This window comes from Pelodiscus sinensis, chromosome 1 (assembly GCF_052426305.1).
Source record: "Pelodiscus sinensis isolate ZL-2025 chromosome 1, ASM5242630v1, whole genome shotgun sequence".
NCBI classification, from domain to species: domain Eukaryota; kingdom Metazoa; phylum Chordata; order Testudines; family Trionychidae; genus Pelodiscus; species Pelodiscus sinensis.
Genome location: NC_143052.1, coordinates 311,530,319 through 311,547,188, shown reverse-complemented (window position 1 = coordinate 311,547,188; position 16,870 = coordinate 311,530,319). Strand labels below are relative to the sequence as shown.

At 46.5% G+C, this 16,870-nt stretch overlaps 1 protein-coding gene across 1 annotated transcript; it reads right to left on the bottom strand.

The window, feature by feature from the left end:
• Window positions 1-4,435: 4,435 nt before the first annotated feature.
• LOC149525827 (protein maestro-like) lies at window positions 4,436-7,706 on the bottom strand. Its single transcript, XM_089776430.1, has 3 exons — window positions 7,366-7,706; window positions 6,184-6,366; window positions 4,436-5,299 (listed from the first exon to the last, which is right to left on the bottom strand). Exons 1-3 carry the CDS (start codon window positions 7,552-7,554, stop codon window positions 5,123-5,125), a joined length of 549 nt encoding a protein of 182 aa, XP_089632556.1. The 5' UTR covers window positions 7,555-7,706; the 3' UTR covers window positions 4,436-5,122.
• Between the last annotated feature and the right edge of the window lie 9,164 nt (window positions 7,707-16,870).

Below are 16,870 nucleotides of genomic sequence, written 5' to 3'. Positions count from 1 at the left end.
CGATGGACTCCCCGGACGGTAGCCTGCAGCAAGTGCAGCTGGGCTGATGGCAACAACCCTACGAGACGCACCGGTGTGCCCAGGGGCAGCTCTGGCTCCATGTGGCCGAGCGCTGTGGTGTCCCGAGTGCAGGCACTCAGGGCACTCCAAGACAGGACTGCTTTGCTGTCCCTCATCGGGGTAGACAAGCGAGCGGGGAACCCAAGAACTGTCTGTTCGGGGTGGGGGTAGGGTCCCGTGAAGCACGGAGCTCAGTTAGCCTGAGGCAGCAGCCCCACACACTATGTCCTAACCTGATGCCCTGCCAGCACTGGTTCCGGCCAGCCTGAACTTCGGTTCAGGGTCCACTCAGTGTGGACGCGCTATTTCAAAATAACAAAATGCTATTTTGAAATAGGTTTTGTGTATAGATGCATAATTCGAATTAGCTTATTTCAAATTAACTATTTCGAATTAAGTTAACTTGAATTAACGCTGTAGTGTAGACGTACCTCTTTCAGAGCAGACTAAAGCTGAATCTGTCCTTTGATGTGTGGCTGATGCACTTCACACCTGTGGTATCAGTTACTGCTTGCTTGTCAGCTAAATTTCTTTATAACTCACTAATGAATAGGATTTCACCTGTATTTGTTACTTACAGGTCAACAGATGTTCCATGTCCAGCCATTTCATATTCTTGGTGTCCGTATGTTCCAGGATGATGCCTAAATAAGCAGTGTAAAATAAACATCAATAAAAAACCTTCTCTTGTTAAGTGCAAGGTGATAACATTGGCCCTTTGGCTTCTATTGTGAGTCTAAGGTGAGCTGTAGGCAAGACAATACTAGAAAAGTTTAGCGTCCACACTGAAGAGAATAAGAGAAAAAAATTAAGAATGTTTACATAAAACCTCATTTGCTTTAAACAATCTATGTTCCTCTTGCCACTGCTGTCAGTTATTGGAGATATACTAGGATAGTGTATTAATCTAGTGGTGTGAACAAAGGGGCTGGGGCCAGGAATAAGTGCGTACTAAGCAAGGATCTCACCTGGATAAATTAATTAGGCCACACTGCTTGCCTGGCTTGCATGGGTGTGCTAAGGAAAGGATGGCACAGGGCCAAAGGGGAGGAATCTAGTGCTTCCTGGGCAAGGCAATCAGGAACCTGCAACAGCAGGCACTGTGTGGCGGTGGGCTGCCTACCTCCCAGTGATGAAGCACCAGTAAGGAACAGTGAACAACACTGAGCTTAGGTCTATAGTTTGAGTCCACACTAACTCTGACTACTAAAAATAGAGTGCAGGTAAGATGACAGAAGCAGTCGGAGGAGCTAGCCACCTTGAGAACAGACTTTTGGGTTTGGATGGGATCATCCTTGGAATAGTTAACCCCTCCTGCTACTCCTGCCACAGCTACTCTATTTTTAGCACACTAGTTTGATCGGAGAATAAACATACCCTACGTGACAGTGTGCCAGCCTCTGCTACTAAATGACTGCGCCATCTCAAAGCATTCTATTGCAAATTACAAATTCCTCCTAACACCACACTGAAGAAGTAGGAGAACATTAACATCTCCATTTATGCATGAGAAGTCACAGCACGGAGAGATTAATAGTAGCTCAGTGCTGCACACAGGGACTTTTTCTGTCTACCTCAAAGGGAATACCAAAAGGGACACGGCACACTTTCTCTCACCAGCTAACTTGGCTGCAGCTGCCCGGATCTCTTCCCAGCTGCTGCGGAAGTATCTGATGGTGCTTTTGTAAAAGTTCTCCAGTAGCTCAGCCTTCTCTTTGGCCTAGAGAAAATCAGGGACACATGAGCTCTCTCTGGCTAGAAATGCCCTTTGACTGCCAACACATGCCTTTACAAACCACAAGTAAACAGTCTGTGTTCCTCTTGCCACTGCTGTCAGTTATTGGATTCACTCAGACTTTTTTTTTAATTTAAACAAGTAAATAGAAGAAAGGACAGGAGGCTGTGTAGAAGTGGGGAAAGTGGGAATCTATGGCAGATTTACATTCCTCTCACCCTCAGTCCTGTATCCCACTCTAATAGGGTACGTCTACACTACAACGTTAATTCGAACTAACTTAGTTCGAATTACTTAATTCGAACTAAGCTAATTCAAACTAACGGATCTAGACTAAAAAACTAGTTCGAATTAGCATTTTACTAATTCGAACTAGCATGTCCACATTAAGTGGACCCTGAACCGGGCTTAAGGATGGCCGGAAGCACTGCCGGCAGGGCATCAGAGGAGGACTTAGAGCGTGGAGATGCTCTCTCAGGCTAGCCGAGGGCTGTGTTTAAAGGGTCCCAACCCCCACCCCGGACAGACAGTTCTCAGGGGTGCCCCGCTTGCAAAGCAGTCTTGGCTTGGAGTGCCCGGAGTACCCACACTGGGCACATCACAGCACTTGGCCATCAGACCGGCTGCACTTGCCGCAGCCTGCCATCTGGGGAGATGGGGCAATTGGGGGGCTGCAGGAGAGCTTCCACCCCAAAAGCCCGCAGAGCCAGCCCAGTCCTCCCCATCGGGGGCGCGTACCCCATTCCTCCCTCAACTCCTTCCCCTTACCCTTCCCTAGCCCCTCTTCTTGATGTACAAAATAAAGGACAATTGTGTTCAAAAATGGAATCTGTCTTTATTGAACAAAACTGGGGGAGACTGGGAAAAGGGGGTGGGAGAGGGGAGGGCAACTAAAATGATCAGGGGTTGGGAACAGGTCTCATATGAAGAGAGGCTAAAGAGACTGGGACTGTTCAGCTTAGAAAAGAGGAGACGGAGGGGGGACAGGATAGAGGTCTCTAAAAGCAGGAGTTGGGTGGAGAGGGTGCATACAGAAAAGTTCTTCATTAGTTCCCATACTAGAAGGACTAGAGGACACCAAAGGAAAGGAATGGGTAACAGGCTTCAAACTAGTAACAGAAAGTTGTTCTTCACAAAGCACAGAGTCAACCTGTGGAACTCCTTGCTGCAGGAGGCTGTGAAGGCTACAACTAGAACAGAGTTTAAAGGGAAGTGAGATCAAGCCATGGAGGTTGGGTCCATGGAGTGGTATTAGCCAGGGGGTAGGAGAGGTGTCCCTGCCCAAAGTTTGTGGAAGGCTGGAGAGGGATGGCACGAGACAAATGGCTTGGTCACTGTCTTCGGTCCATCCCCTCCAGGGTCCCTAGGGTTGGCCGCTGTCGGCAGACAGGCTACGGGATAGATGAACCTTTGGTCTGACCCAGGATGGCCATTGTATGCTCAGGGCTCAGGGTCGTGGGGTCTCAGTGGACCACCTTGATTTTCATGCACTCCTGCTCCTGGGTGGCCAGGCTGGCAGCTCTCCTGCCCTAGCCGGCCACCTTCCTGTGCCTAGTGCGGAGATCGTGGACGAGGTCCACGATGTCCGCACTAGCCCAGGAGGGAGCCCGCCTTTTGCGGTCCCGGGCAAGCTCCCAGGACCCGCCAGCCTGGTCCCGGGAAGAGGGGGAGGGCTGGGGGGCATCGGGTGGGTGGCTCGATCCGCACCAGGTGCAGGGTCTGCTGGCTGGGTGCTGGCAGGCTTGCACCTGGCACGGGCACCGTAGCCATCCCGTGCCCCTTTAAGGGGTCCGGGGCCGGGAGGGGGGCATAGAGTTTCCCTGGTGTTGGCCGGAGTGGCCACCAGGGAAACCTGGGGAGGGCTAGCCTCCCACTAGTTCGCATTAAGGGGCTACACAGCCCTTAATTCGAACTAGTAAGTTTGAACTAGGCTTAATCCTCGTGGAATGAGGATTACCTAGTTCGAACTAAGCGCTCCGCTAGTTCGAATTAAATTCAAACTAACGGAGCGCTAGTGTAGCGCCTATGAAAGTTAGTTCGAACTAACGTCCGTTAGTTCAAACTAACTTTGTAGCGTAGACATACCCATAGATACTTACATTGCCCATCACACATTCCCCCTGCTTCTACATCACAAGCCTATGCTGTCAATAATCTCATATAATTCTATAGGTCACTCACAAGGTGTCTGCAGATATCCATCTGGAGCTCCTCAGGGTTCAGCTCGGTTCTCCAACTAAGATGCTCATTAAGTATAGTTTGGAGCCTCTTCAGTCCCAAAAATGGGGCACAGAGATGAAATGTAGCTCTGCACTCCTGAAAAAGAGGGTTGCACCAGTGAATTGTTCCATAACACGTATTGTGCTCATTCAAATGGAACTCATGTCCTTGACTGCTCATCTACCCCAAGAATAAAAGGGATTCCCCTGAAGTAATAGACAGAAAATATGCCAGCATGACTTTAATAGGGGGAAAGGGATTCTACTTCTGGAGTATTGCATCCAATTCTGGGCACCCCATTACTTAAAAAATGTTGATACATTGGAGAAAGTCCAACGGAGGGCAACAAAAATGATTAGGAGGCTGGAACACATGATTTCCAAGGAGAGGCTGAGGGATTTGGGATTATTTAGTCTTCAGAAGAGAAGAGTGAGGGGAGCTTTGATAGAAGGCTTTAACTACCTGAAGGGGGATTTCAAAGAGGATGGAGAGAGGCTGTTCTCAGTGGTACTAGATGACTGAATGAGGAGCAATGGTCTCAAGTTACAGTGGGGGAGGTCTAGGTTGGATATTCGGAAAAACTATTTTACTAGGAAGGTGGTGAAGCACTGGAATGGGTTACCTAGGGAGGCAACGGAACCTCTAAATCTAGAGTTTTCAAGTCCTAGCTTGACAAAGCCCTGGCTGGGATTGTTTAGTTGTGGCTGGTCCTGTTTTGGGCAGGAGGTTGGACTCAGTGACCTCCTGAGGTCTCCTCCAAACCTATGGTTCTATGATTTTATAATACTGAAAACTGGAGATAGCAGCAATGTTTTTTCAGAACAGATGTAGCTATGAAAGCTGCTTCACTAGGCATAGCTGTGATCTTTCCTCTGTTGTGGGGAGGCAGGAACGTGGGGTGCAGAGATAGGCAGGAATGAACTCTTGGGATCAGACCCATGACCTATCCTGAACTCCAGTGAGACAACCCTGGCTGCTAAGGACCAGCCTGTCTGGGATTGACTCAAAAGGAGGGCAATGAACTGAGGGAAGAATTTAGGTCTCCACTGCAGGAAGGAATAGCAGAGCTCCCCTGGCAACAGGAGGAAGATTCTTTTTGCTTAGTATTTAAGTCACTGTCATTCTTACCATTGAAACTTCAGGGCTTGGATCTTGCAGGTGCAGCAGAAGTGTGACCCAGCTCTGTCTAACCTGCTTGGCAAAATAGTCCTTCCATTTTCTCTTTGCAGAGCCGGCCAGGATACCAAACAGGACAAAGGCCAATGCACGAAGAGTGTTGTCCTTCTATAGCCAAGAAAGCCACACAGGTTGGTAACGAAGAGATAACCACATCATGTATCTAGCACAGCTGTCTCTTCTACATTAGAGTAGAGTGATTCCAACTACAGAAGTTTAGAAGAACTGGAATTAATCAAGTTTGGGCCAAATGTGTTGATTCTTCAAAATACTTTGAAGACAGTTCAATTTTGACAAAATTCTTCCAGAAGCCAAGTAGGGGTACTTGGTCAGCTTCTTGGTGACCCATCTAGCAGGCTAACTGAGATCTTGGGCTTCCTGGCCCTCACCTTCAGAACAGCCTGTTTGGCAGGCTGACAAGGAGCCAGGAAATGTGTACCCTGGCACCTCTAATTCCCAGTGCTTCCAGGTTCCCTGTCTCCAGCATAGTCTGCCAGTAGACTGCCCTCAGGCAAGGCTCCCAGTAGAGCTGGGTTGAGAATAGTATTACTGTTTCACAAAGAGATTTGAAATTTGGGCTGGGGGGTGTGTCCCTCAAATAGGAACAAAACCAAAATTTGAAATCTCAAACTTCTCTGCAAAATGGAATAATTTCAACCAGGTGACATAAAAATCGTATGGAGCAGGCCCAAAACAGTCCATTACACCCTGTATGCCCATTTTCCTTGTTATGCAGCTACCTAATCTAGTATTCATACTTCCTTTGCCATTCTCATTGGAAATAAAGATGAACAGAAGGGTGAGACTGAAGGAGCAGGGATGGCATCCTCATTTTCTTAATTCTCTGCTCCGCCATAAAACACATCTCTTCCCTAAGGCCTAAAATCACTTCATTCTGACATGAACAATGCCCAGTGAGGACACATCATGCATTGTAAATGGAGCCTCATCAATGTCAGCTGAACTGGGGTTGAAGGCTTCTGTTCACGTACATTATCGAAGTACTTCCGGATCTGTATGGTGAGGTCTCTGAAGGAAGAACCTATGTCCTTCCCTTTCAGCTCCTTCAGGACTTTGGCCAGTGCCTTCATGCATTCGATAATGATTTCAAAACTGAAAGTCTCTTCTAAAGTCCTGATCAGTGTCTCCAGAAGAAACTTCTTGTACTTTTTCACCTGTTCAGACATATGACATTAAAAAACACTTTCCACTAACCACATTTCTAATATGTTTTTTTAGCAATTATGAAGCAGTGGGAATTTCATCTGCCCCCTAGTGACCTATAGCTATATTTTACATCAGGTACTAGCTACAATAAGCCAAACTCTGTGCCATATTACACCTATGTAATCCTATTAGATTTCTAATTACTTAGATTTGAAGGCCAAAAGGGACCATTGTGACCTCCTTCACAACACAGAACCTCCCCAAAATAATGTCTGTTTGACTAGAGCACCTCTTTTAGAAAAACAGCCCATCTTGTTTTTAAAGTTGCTACTGATAGAGAACCCACCACAACCCTTGGTAAATGGTTCCAATGATTAAAATTACCATTAAAATGTATGCCTTACTATCAGTCTGAATTAGTTTAGCTTCATTCCTCCCCCCCCCCCCCCCCATTGAATCTAAAGGCACATTTTCTAGCCCTTTGAAAATTCTTGTGACTCTTCTCCAATTTATCAGCATCCTTCTTGAATTGCAGGCATGATCCTGACATAGTATTCTAACAGTTCTCACACCAGTGCCATAAGCAGAGGTAAAATAACTTCTTTATTCTTATTCAGAATCCCTCTGTCTATGCCTCCGAGGATCACCTCAGCTCTTTTGGTCACAGCTTTGTACTGGGCGCTTACGTTCAGCTGATTATCTATCATGATTTGAGTTTTTTAGTGTCTCTGTTTCCTGGAATAGAATCTCTCATCTTGGAAGTATGGCCTACACTCTTCATTCCTAGGAGTATACATTTACATATGATCATATTAAGTACATATTGTTTCCTTATGCCCAGCTTACCAAGGGAACCAACCTGCTGTGTATTGACTGCAAAGAGGTTACAGGGGTATGAGAGAGCAGAAGTTGGCCTAGTGCATTGTGCATGGCCTCTGTAAATCCTGAGCAATTGTTTCCTTTAGTTTCTCTAGTTATGCTGCATTGTATTCAGTATTCTATCTTACCTTCTCAGGTGCCCCATAGACTACATTTCCCAGGCCTCTTACAGCCATTCGACGGACAATCCAGTAGTTGTCCTCTAACCTTTCTTCTAAGATGTGTAAGACACACTTAAGCAACTTCTTCTCCCTGAGTATGGGATCAGTCATTAGCTGAAATAAAATCAACATGTCCATTAGCTCTAATATGTTCATTAAGATAGCGAATATAATTTGAGGAGACACGTAATACACTGTAATTTATTATTCTATATGAATGAGTACTGTGTTAAAAACATGGATTTTTCCTTTTAGGCACTATAATGGGTGATTGCTCATCCCTTGAGAGCCTCTCAGTGACTGCATTTGATACCACAGTCCTTTTCTCGCCCAGGTGCATCCTGCCAGTCGATCTTAGTGAGTCTTCCATGGCTCAGCCCTCTGGCCAAGTCCCAAAGTCCAAACAAATGCCTTTTAGGTCCTGTTGCCCTCACTAGGGTCTTCAGCCCCAACTCTGGACCCTTTATATTCTGTTCTTTGTTCAACCTCTCCATAAGCCCTGTCCCCTTCATCGGGTTTATGCCACTGGGGAACCTGGGCCTGCCCACTACTCTTGGTTCCAACCTAGAAATAGCAGCGAGTCATTGCTTCATTTCAGTTCATTGCTACTTTTTCCTTGGGTTCTTCCTATGGGGCCACTTTCAGTTTCTCCCTCAAATTATATGTTTAAGGCTCGTAAGGACTCTCTCTCTGCAAATTCAGCTTCAGAAAATGCTGCCTGAAATAAACCCCTGTGAATTGGTTTGGCCAGAGAATAGCATCCTTTCTTGGCCCTCCACTTCCTGAAAGAAACTGACCTAATAAAGCCCTGTAGCTCCATATATCTGAGCCAGCTGGCAGCTTTCATGAGGCCTCTCTAGGCAGACCTTGAAAACCCACGTTTGTGACTCCTTTCCTAGGTGGGGTGTAGAAAGATTTTGGGGCACAAACAGATTCCTAGAACCACCAGATGAGCCTCTAAAATAGCGACTTAGCGTAAATGTGAAATATGACACAGACGTTATAGCAAGGCTGTGGAGAGGGAGGATGCTCCAGTAGTTAGCAGCCTAGGACTTAGGAGGTTCCAGTTCAATTTCCTGCACCCTCAAAGACTTCCTAGATGATGTTGGGCAAGTCACTTAGGCCTTCTGTGCATCAGTTTCCTCTTTGCAAAATGGGACTAATAGTGTTCCCCTGCCTCACAGGGGTATTGTAGGGATACATACTTTTAAAGAGTTTTGAGGCACTCAGATACTACATTATCATTTTGAAGTACTCAGATAATACAAGTTTCTAAAAGGATGTTTTAAGGAAGATGGAGAAAAATTGTTCTCCTTGGCCTCTAAGGATAGGATAAGAAGCAATGAGCTTAAATTACATCAAGGGAGGTTTAGGTTGGACAGCAGGAAAAACGTCCTGCCTGTCAGGGTGGTTAAACCCTGCAATAAATTGCCTCAGGAGGTTGTGGAATCTGCATCACTAGAAATATTTAAGAGCAGGTTAGACAAACACCTGTCAGGGATGATCTAGACTGTGCTTGGTCCTGCCGTGATGGCTGGGGATTGGACTCGAAGACCTCTCAAGATCCCTTCCAGTTCGAATGTTCTATGAATCTATTATTCTACATTAATGAGAATCTAAGATAGATGTTAATGTATTTGTATGTTGCTTATTTTATAGTATTAGGACACTAGATTCATTTAGAAGATTTGCTGAGCTAGACCAAAATCAGGAGCTGTTGGTTAGTATTAGCCCTAGGAATTGTCAGAAAAGGTCTAGTAACTCAAATTCTATGGCTACATCTACATTGGCATGATTTTGCGCAAAAGCAGCTGCCTGTCTACACTGGCGGGGAGTTCTTGCGCAAGAACACTGACATTCTAATGTCTAAAATCAGTGCTTCTTGCGCAAAAACTATGATGCTCCCGCTCAGGAAAAAGCCCTCCTGTGCAACTGTTCTTGCGCAAGAGGCCAGTGTAGACAGGCCACATTAATTTCTTGTGCAAGAAAGCCCAATGGCTAAAATGGCCATCGGAGCTTTCTTGCGCAAGAGAGCGTCTACACTGGCACGGATGATTTTGCACAAAAGCGCCTCTTAGCGCAACAGCACATGCCAGTGTAGACGCTCTGTTGCGCAAATATTCTAACGCAAAAACTCTCACGTTAAAAGTATGGGTATGTCTACACTACAAAGTTAATTCGAACTAACAGCCGTTAGTTCGAATTAACTTTAATAGCGGCTATACATACAAACTGCTAGTTCGAATTTCAATCGAACTAGCGGAGCGCTTAATTCGAACTAGGTAAACCTCATTCTACGAGGAGTAACGCCTCGTTCGAATTAAGTAGTTCAAATTAAGGGCTGTGTAGCCACTTAATTCGAACTAGTTGGAGGCTAACCCTAATCAGGTTGCCCTGATGGCCACTCTGGGCCAAACCAGGGAAACTTTTCTGCCCCTCTCCCAGCCCCAGAGCCCTTAAAGGGGCACGGTTTGGCTACAGTGCCTGTGCCAGTTGCAAGCCTGCCAGCACCCAGCCAGCAGACCCTGCACCTGGCATGGCATGAGCCAGCCACCCGCTGCCACCCAGCCCTCCGCCTCTTCCCAGGACCAGGTTGGCGGCTCCTAGGAGCCTGCCCAGGGCCACAAGAGGCAGGCGCCCGCGTGGTCTAGTGCGGAGATCGTGGACATTATCGAGGTTTGGGGGGGAGGCCTCCAGCGTCCACGACCTCCACACTAGGCACAGGAATGCAGCCGTCTAGGGCAGGATAGCTGCCAGCCTGGCCACCAAAGGCCACATCCAAATCCAGGAGCAGGTTTGCATGAAAATCAAGTTGTTCCAGTGAGACCCCCGACCCTGAGCCCTGCGCTTAGAACATAAGAACATAAGAATGGCCGTACTGAGTCAGACCAAAGGTCCATCTAGTCCAGTAGCCTGTCTGCCGACAGCGGCCAACATCAGGTACCCCAGAGGGGATGGACCGAAGACAATGACCAAGCGATTTGTCTCGTGCCATCCATCTTCAGCCTTCCACAAACAGAGGCCAGGGACACCATTCCTACCCCCTGGCTAATAGCACTCCACGGACCCAACCTCCATGAATTTATCTAACTTCTCTTTAAACTCTGTTATAGTTCTAGGCTTCACAGCCTCCTGTGGCAAGGAGTTCCACAGGTTGACTATAAGAAGAACTTTGTGTGAAGAAGAACTTTCTTTTATTAGTTTTAAACCTGATGTCCATTCATTTCATTTGGTGTCCTCTAGTCCTTATATTATGGGAACTAATGAAGAACTTTTCTTTATGCACCCTCTCCACACCACTCATGATTTTATAGACCTCTATCATATCCCCCCTCAGTCTCCTCTTTTCTAAGCTGAAAAGTCCCAGTCTCTTTAGCCTCTCTTCATATGGGACCTGTTCCAAACCCCTAATCATTGTACTTGCCCTTTTCTGAACCCTTTCCAAGGCCATATCTTTTTTGAGGTGAGAAGACCACATCTGTACACAGTTCTGAAGATATGGCGTACCATAGTTTTATACTTCCCCTCCTCCTTCTTCCCCTGGCTTCCCCCTTCCAGCTCCCTCCTCCCAGGTTTCCACCTCCCCTCTCCCACCCTCTTTCTTCCCCTCTCCCACCTCCTTTTCCCAGTCCCCCAGAGGTTAACTCACCCCCCCCCCACCCCCAGTTTTGTTAAATAAAGAGAGTTTCTATTTTTGAACACGTGTCCTTTATTTTTTACATCAGGAAGAGGGGGCTCGGGAAGGGTAAGTGGAAGGAGGTGAGGGAGGAATGGGGCACGAGCCCCCGATGGGGAGGACTGGGGTGGCTCTGCGGGCTCCTCGGGGTGGAAGCTTTCCTGTAGGGCCTCCTGGATCCTGACAGCCCCCTGATTGACCTCCCCCAGATGGCAGCCTGCGGCAAGTGCAGCCGGGCTGATGGTCGAGTGCTGTAATGTGCCGAGGGCATTCAGGGCACTCCAAGACAGGACTGCTTTGCTGTCCCCATCGAGTTAGACAAGCAAGCGGGGAATCCTGAGAACTGTCTGTCCGGGGTGGGGGTCGGGTCCTTTTAAGCACAGCCCTCGGCTAGCCTGAGGAAGCAGCTCCACACCTTAAGTCCTAACCTGATGCCCTGACGGCACTGGTTCTGGCCAGCCTTAACTTCGGTTCAGGGTCCACTCAATGTGGACATGCTATTTCGAATTAGCAAAATGCTAATTCGAATTAGTTTTTAGGTCTAGATGCACTCATTTGAATTAGCTTATTTCGAATTAACTAATTCGAATTAAGTTAAATTGAATTAGTGCTGTAGGTTAGACATACCTTATGTGTGCAAAATCTTGCCAATGTAGACGTAGCCTATCTATATCTTTCTCACTCTCTCTTAACCAGCAACTAGAATAGGCAGCTAGGCCAGGCTAGTATAGACCCCAAAAATAACAAAGAGAAAATGATTAAGAAAGGTGTAATGAAGTTCCTTGTGAGATTTCCTTACAAAGGACACATTCTACTATCTAAAATGAATTCCTATGAAGTGAACTGTACAACTCCTCAGAGAAAGGTAAACAACAGATAACAGCCTAATGGTGGAACTGCTCATACCTGAGCAAAGAAAGCTGTGCTGGTGCCTCGCTGATTTTCTGATGGGGAATTTACCCAGGGGAGGAGGCTCTGTATGATCTCCACTGTTATTAGTCCAGATCTTTGCAGAACACTGGAAGACAAAAGGAACCACTTATGGGGCAGACTGTGCACTTCAAAAGCTTAGCTGCTATGACCATACAACTCTAAAACCTACGCATGGAAGCTCTGTGTTTCTCACCCAGGACACCCCACACAAAGCTATACCTGAAAGTTCCCTGTCAGTCACTCTATTTGTTGCCGATCCCTGAGGATGAAATGCTGTCTCCTAGATCTCTTACCTCACCAGCAAACACACCCCCTCGTGGTGAGTCTGCGGATTTTCAAGAAGCATCCAAGTTCTCTGCTTCCAGAGTGTTCTTATCAGCTTCTCATTCACAGCCTTGAAAAGCACAGCCTCTAATGCTTCAATAGAAAGCCTGGGGGAAAAGAGGCACAGAACTGTAGTAACCAATAGAAAGGCACAGCCTAAGCAGTCAGGAAACCCCAGTTACTTGTCAGGTCTGTTGTTCATTGACAGTTCATCCATTGACAGTATCCTGGGGACCACTGTTTTTGGAAGGACTTAATTCCAGGAGGTATTTCAGTCTCATACATCTCATATTACTAGTGTTGCTATGGACAACATTTTGCAGTCACTTTCTCCTATCTGCAAGGCGTATGGGCACTAGCACAGTACAGTAATATGGAAAAAATTCACAATCAGACCCCAAAAGCTGGGACACAGAGAGATTAGTGATCACTAATGGATATTTTGGGGCCCTATGTCCAGCGAGATGTGACAGGGTGCTGAGAGCTTGTCCTTGGGGTCAGCACTCTGGTAACTACTAGTACTAATTAGCTTCCCCAGAGAAAGCCTAATTGGATAGAAATGTACCTGATTGCCTGGCTAGAGTGGGGCTATAGAATCAACAAACCTATTATCCCATTAATAAGGAATCTGCCTAAAGGGACACACAGAGGAGTGTTTGAGGGAAACAGAGAGCAAAAGAGACAAATGCTAGGAGAGCCTTTCAAAGGGAGTTCTCTGAATGGAAACACTTTCCCTCCATCTGGAGGAGGGACTAGAAAGCTGAGATATAATGTAACGGTGCTATGCATGGACAGGCGGATTAAAACACTGCACATAGTCTACACATCGGTATGTACAGACAAGAAAGTCTCAACACGGGCAACGACTCCTCCGAAGTTTGGAGAGTTTTATGACAGGAAATGGAAACCAGCCACAGAAGGTAGCGTTCTGCAAAGTGGGGCCTGAAAATAACCCTGATGTAGTTTTGGCTACCCTTAAAAGAGCAGCAGGTGGACCTGCGAGACACAGAGCAATGTGTGCCCTTCAACTGACACCACACAGCAGTGCGGATGGGAGGAGCTGCTGGTGCAGGACACTGGTTCCCAGGCATGACAGGGCCATGCGCCTCTCTGTTGGTCACAATGGCTCTTGGGAGCAGAGCCCTGTGGATGTGCAGAACCCAATGTCTATCTGCAGATCTCCGTGTCCAGGGGTAGATGTTTGTATTCGCGCAGGGCTCTAACCATTTTTTGCCTGTATTCTAACTCATTATCACTGACATCTCTGTTCTTTGATAATATACCAGTTCTTGTTTTCCCTATAAATACATCTAAGTGTTGTATGTTTTCCAGAGCTGAGTTCTAAAGTATAAGTGTAAGCAGGGCAGTGTGTGCTGAGCTTGTGTTTCTCTGTTTGGTTTAGTTTGGTGTTTGTTTGTTTGTTTGTTTGTTTGAAGGAGCTTCTAAAAGGTTTGAAATCTAGAAGCCTATGTTAATTGGCTGAGCCTCAGTGGGGGGAGGGGCTACCAGAGCTATATAAGCCTGTGAGTCCGCGAACAGGGAGCTTGGAGAGGGACTTTGGAGTGGGAGTTTAGAGGGCACTAGTGACTTCTGATCTTCTTTAAACCTAACTTTTATAATAATCTATATTCCAGAGATTTAATAAGCCCAGTTTTTACTTAAATTTATTCATAAAAAAATGGAGACAGAAGCCCAGCAGCAGAGTGGGGGCTATCCTGTTTATTACGTCGAGTGTAACATGTATGATTACCTGCCCTGTGGGCGAGTGGCGTATGTGTGCACCTGTTGCAAGGAGCTCCTGGCCCTCAGAGACCGAGTTCGGGCTTTGGAGGCCAGGGTGGCTGAACTGGAGGAGCTAACAGAGGTAGAGAGCTATGTTGATGAGACTTTCCAGGGCACTGTAGTACTGTCCCACCTCCAGTCTGAGAGTCCCAGTGCTCTTAAGGAGGATGAAAGTCTCAAGGGAACAGAGAATTCAATGGGAGCAGAGGGAAACCATCCCGTAGTTGGGACCCTCCTTCCCGAGGATGTTGCGGTATCCTCTCGCACCAACGATACCTCTGAGGGGGAGGGAATGCCAGATGTTAGGAAGAGGCAGGTGTTAGTAGTGGGTGATTCGATCGTTAGAAACATAGATAGTTGGGTTTGTGATGACCAGGAGAACTGTATGGTCACTTGACTGCCTGGTGCAAAGGTTGTGGATCTCTCGAGGTATCTAGATAGACTTATGTCTAGTGCTGGGGAGGAGCCGGTGGTCATGGTACATGTAGGTATCAATGACATAGGGAAGGGTAGGAGAGATGTCTTGGAGGCCAAATTTAGGTTGCTAGGAAAGAGACTGAAATCCAGGACCTCTATGGTGGCATTCTTGGAAATGCTTCCAGTTCCACGCGCAGGACCAGGTAGGCAGGCAAAGCTTCAGAGTCTCAATGCGTGGATGAGACGATGGTGTAGGGAAGAGGGGTTTGGATCTATCAGGAACTGGGGACACTTTTGGGAGAGGGGGAGCCTATACAGGAAGGATGGGCTCCACCTAAACCAGGGTGGAACCAGACTACTGGCACTAAACATTAAAAGGCCGTAGAGCAGTTTTTAAACTAAGAGATGGGGGAACGCTGATTGGTGCGGAGATGCACGTACATCGCAGGGAGACTTCTCTTAGAGGAGAATCCGTTGATAGAGATTCTCTAAGCTGTAGTCAGAAAGAGAGGACAAAGAGACTGAGGCCTGAGGAGGCCTAGATAGTAGTGTTTGTATTGCCAGAGGTTGGTGGTTTCAGGGAACTGACCTATAGCAAGCACAAACAAGACTTTCTCATATTAAAAGCAGGTGATGGTAAGGTGCCTCATAACCCTGAGAACTCCTGGGGAGTGTCACACAAATGGACTGGGATTCTCTTTGTTTTGCTCCCTTTCTTCTAATTACCTGCAAGGGTTGCCCTCACATAGTTGTTGTCCTTTTCTGAATAACCTCCTTCGGCTGCTCATCCTGGGCAAAGGCATCTTTTGTCCTAGGGTTTGGCTGATCTGCTGCAGGAGAACAGTAAACAACTCCGGGAACAGCTCCTGCACAGTTTTGCTCAGCTGCAATGCTGACACCACTTCAAAGATGGCACATGTTGCCTGAAAGGAGAGCATGGTAAAAGAAGAGGTCTCTTCCTAACACTATCACACTCTCTCCCCTTCTGATACCTGCTGGACTAAATTCTCACTCCTGTCACTAACTTGATGAATGACCGAGAGCAATTCACTCCATGTGTGCCTTAGCGTCCCATAGCTGTAAAAATGTGTACGACCTATCAAAGCATGTTGTGAGTTGTACAAAACATCTGCAAAGCACTGTAAGAAATCTGATTCAAAGACTTTCTAATTGCCAGATAGTATTAAGTGAATCAGCCACATACTCTAAATCTGCCATCTGTTGTTCCACAGAAAGCACAGCTGGAATCCAGGAAACAGTACTTCAGAAAAGAAGTGCCCATATGACAATATTATACCACTCATCTAGCTTTCCATCAGCATGTTTGTCACAAGGCAGAGAAATACATGTCTGTCGTCTAACTTACTGTGAGAGGTACAGCAGCTGCTAAATGCAGGTCAGTTTTTGTCTCTGAGGTCATCCTTCCTTCTTGGCTTGTTGGAGTCTTTATTTTTTCTATTAGGACCTTTAGGACTTGAGGGGCGAGCAAGGGATCTGTCCCCAGAGATCTCCACAGCTCAGTGGTGTCACTGCAATTTAACATAAGTTATATGTGACCCCCTGGAGACTTTTGTGGCTCTGACTATATGCATCATATTCAAGTAAAGAACACATTTTCTCCTTGACTATGATCAGGGCTCACCAACCGCGCTGTCCGGCGAACTGTGCATGCACAGATCGTTCTGCGCATGCACAGGTCGCCCGAACCCGGCTCTTCCAGGTTACAATCTACACGCCATGGGTGAGTAGATTGTATTATTTGTCAAGCCCTGCCTATGATGAGCAAGTTCAGAGTGCTGTCCTCCTTATATGGTCCTCATGTTTTACATATTGAGTTTCTAGTTACAGAACTAAGTTAAGTTACATTTCAGGTTACATTTCTACAGTGCATGACTATTTTGGGATCCTGGAGGTATCCCGAAATAGCTACCCCACATTTACACAAGCAGCCCGTTATTTTGAAATATTTTTCAAAATAATGGGCACACTATTTTGCCATCCCAAGAAACTTTGTTGCATGAGGGATAAGGGATGGCTTGAAATAGCACATTATTTCGACATTTGGTGCTGTGTAGAAGCACCACATTACAAAATAGGCTATGCAAAATATGATACGCAATTTGCGGAGTGCAAATTGTGCATCTTATTTCAAGTTTAGGGTGCTGTATAGACACAACCCTAGTCTTACTGCACCATAACCATTAATGCTAGACTTCAGAAGGAAAGGACACAGAGCTCTAATCACAGTTCCTGTTTTCCTACTTCTCAGTAGATATGGAATCATGAGCATATGATGCCCAAAGATCTGGGGCCTGGGAGACAAGTTGAAGAAAGAAAAAT

Coding starts and splice junctions, on each gene's coding strand:
- LOC149525827 (XM_089776430.1), bottom strand. CDS start 7,554: ATGAACATATTAGAGCTAATGGACATGTTGATTTTATTTCAGCTAATG. Junction 6,367..7,365: donor TCTATGGGGCACCTGAGAAG/GTAAGATAGAAT, acceptor ATGTCTGAACAG/GTGAAAAAGTACAAGAAGTT. Junction 5,300..6,183: donor TCCGGAAGTACTTCGATAAT/GTACGTGAACAG, acceptor TCTTGGCTATAG/AAGGACAACACTCTTCGTGC.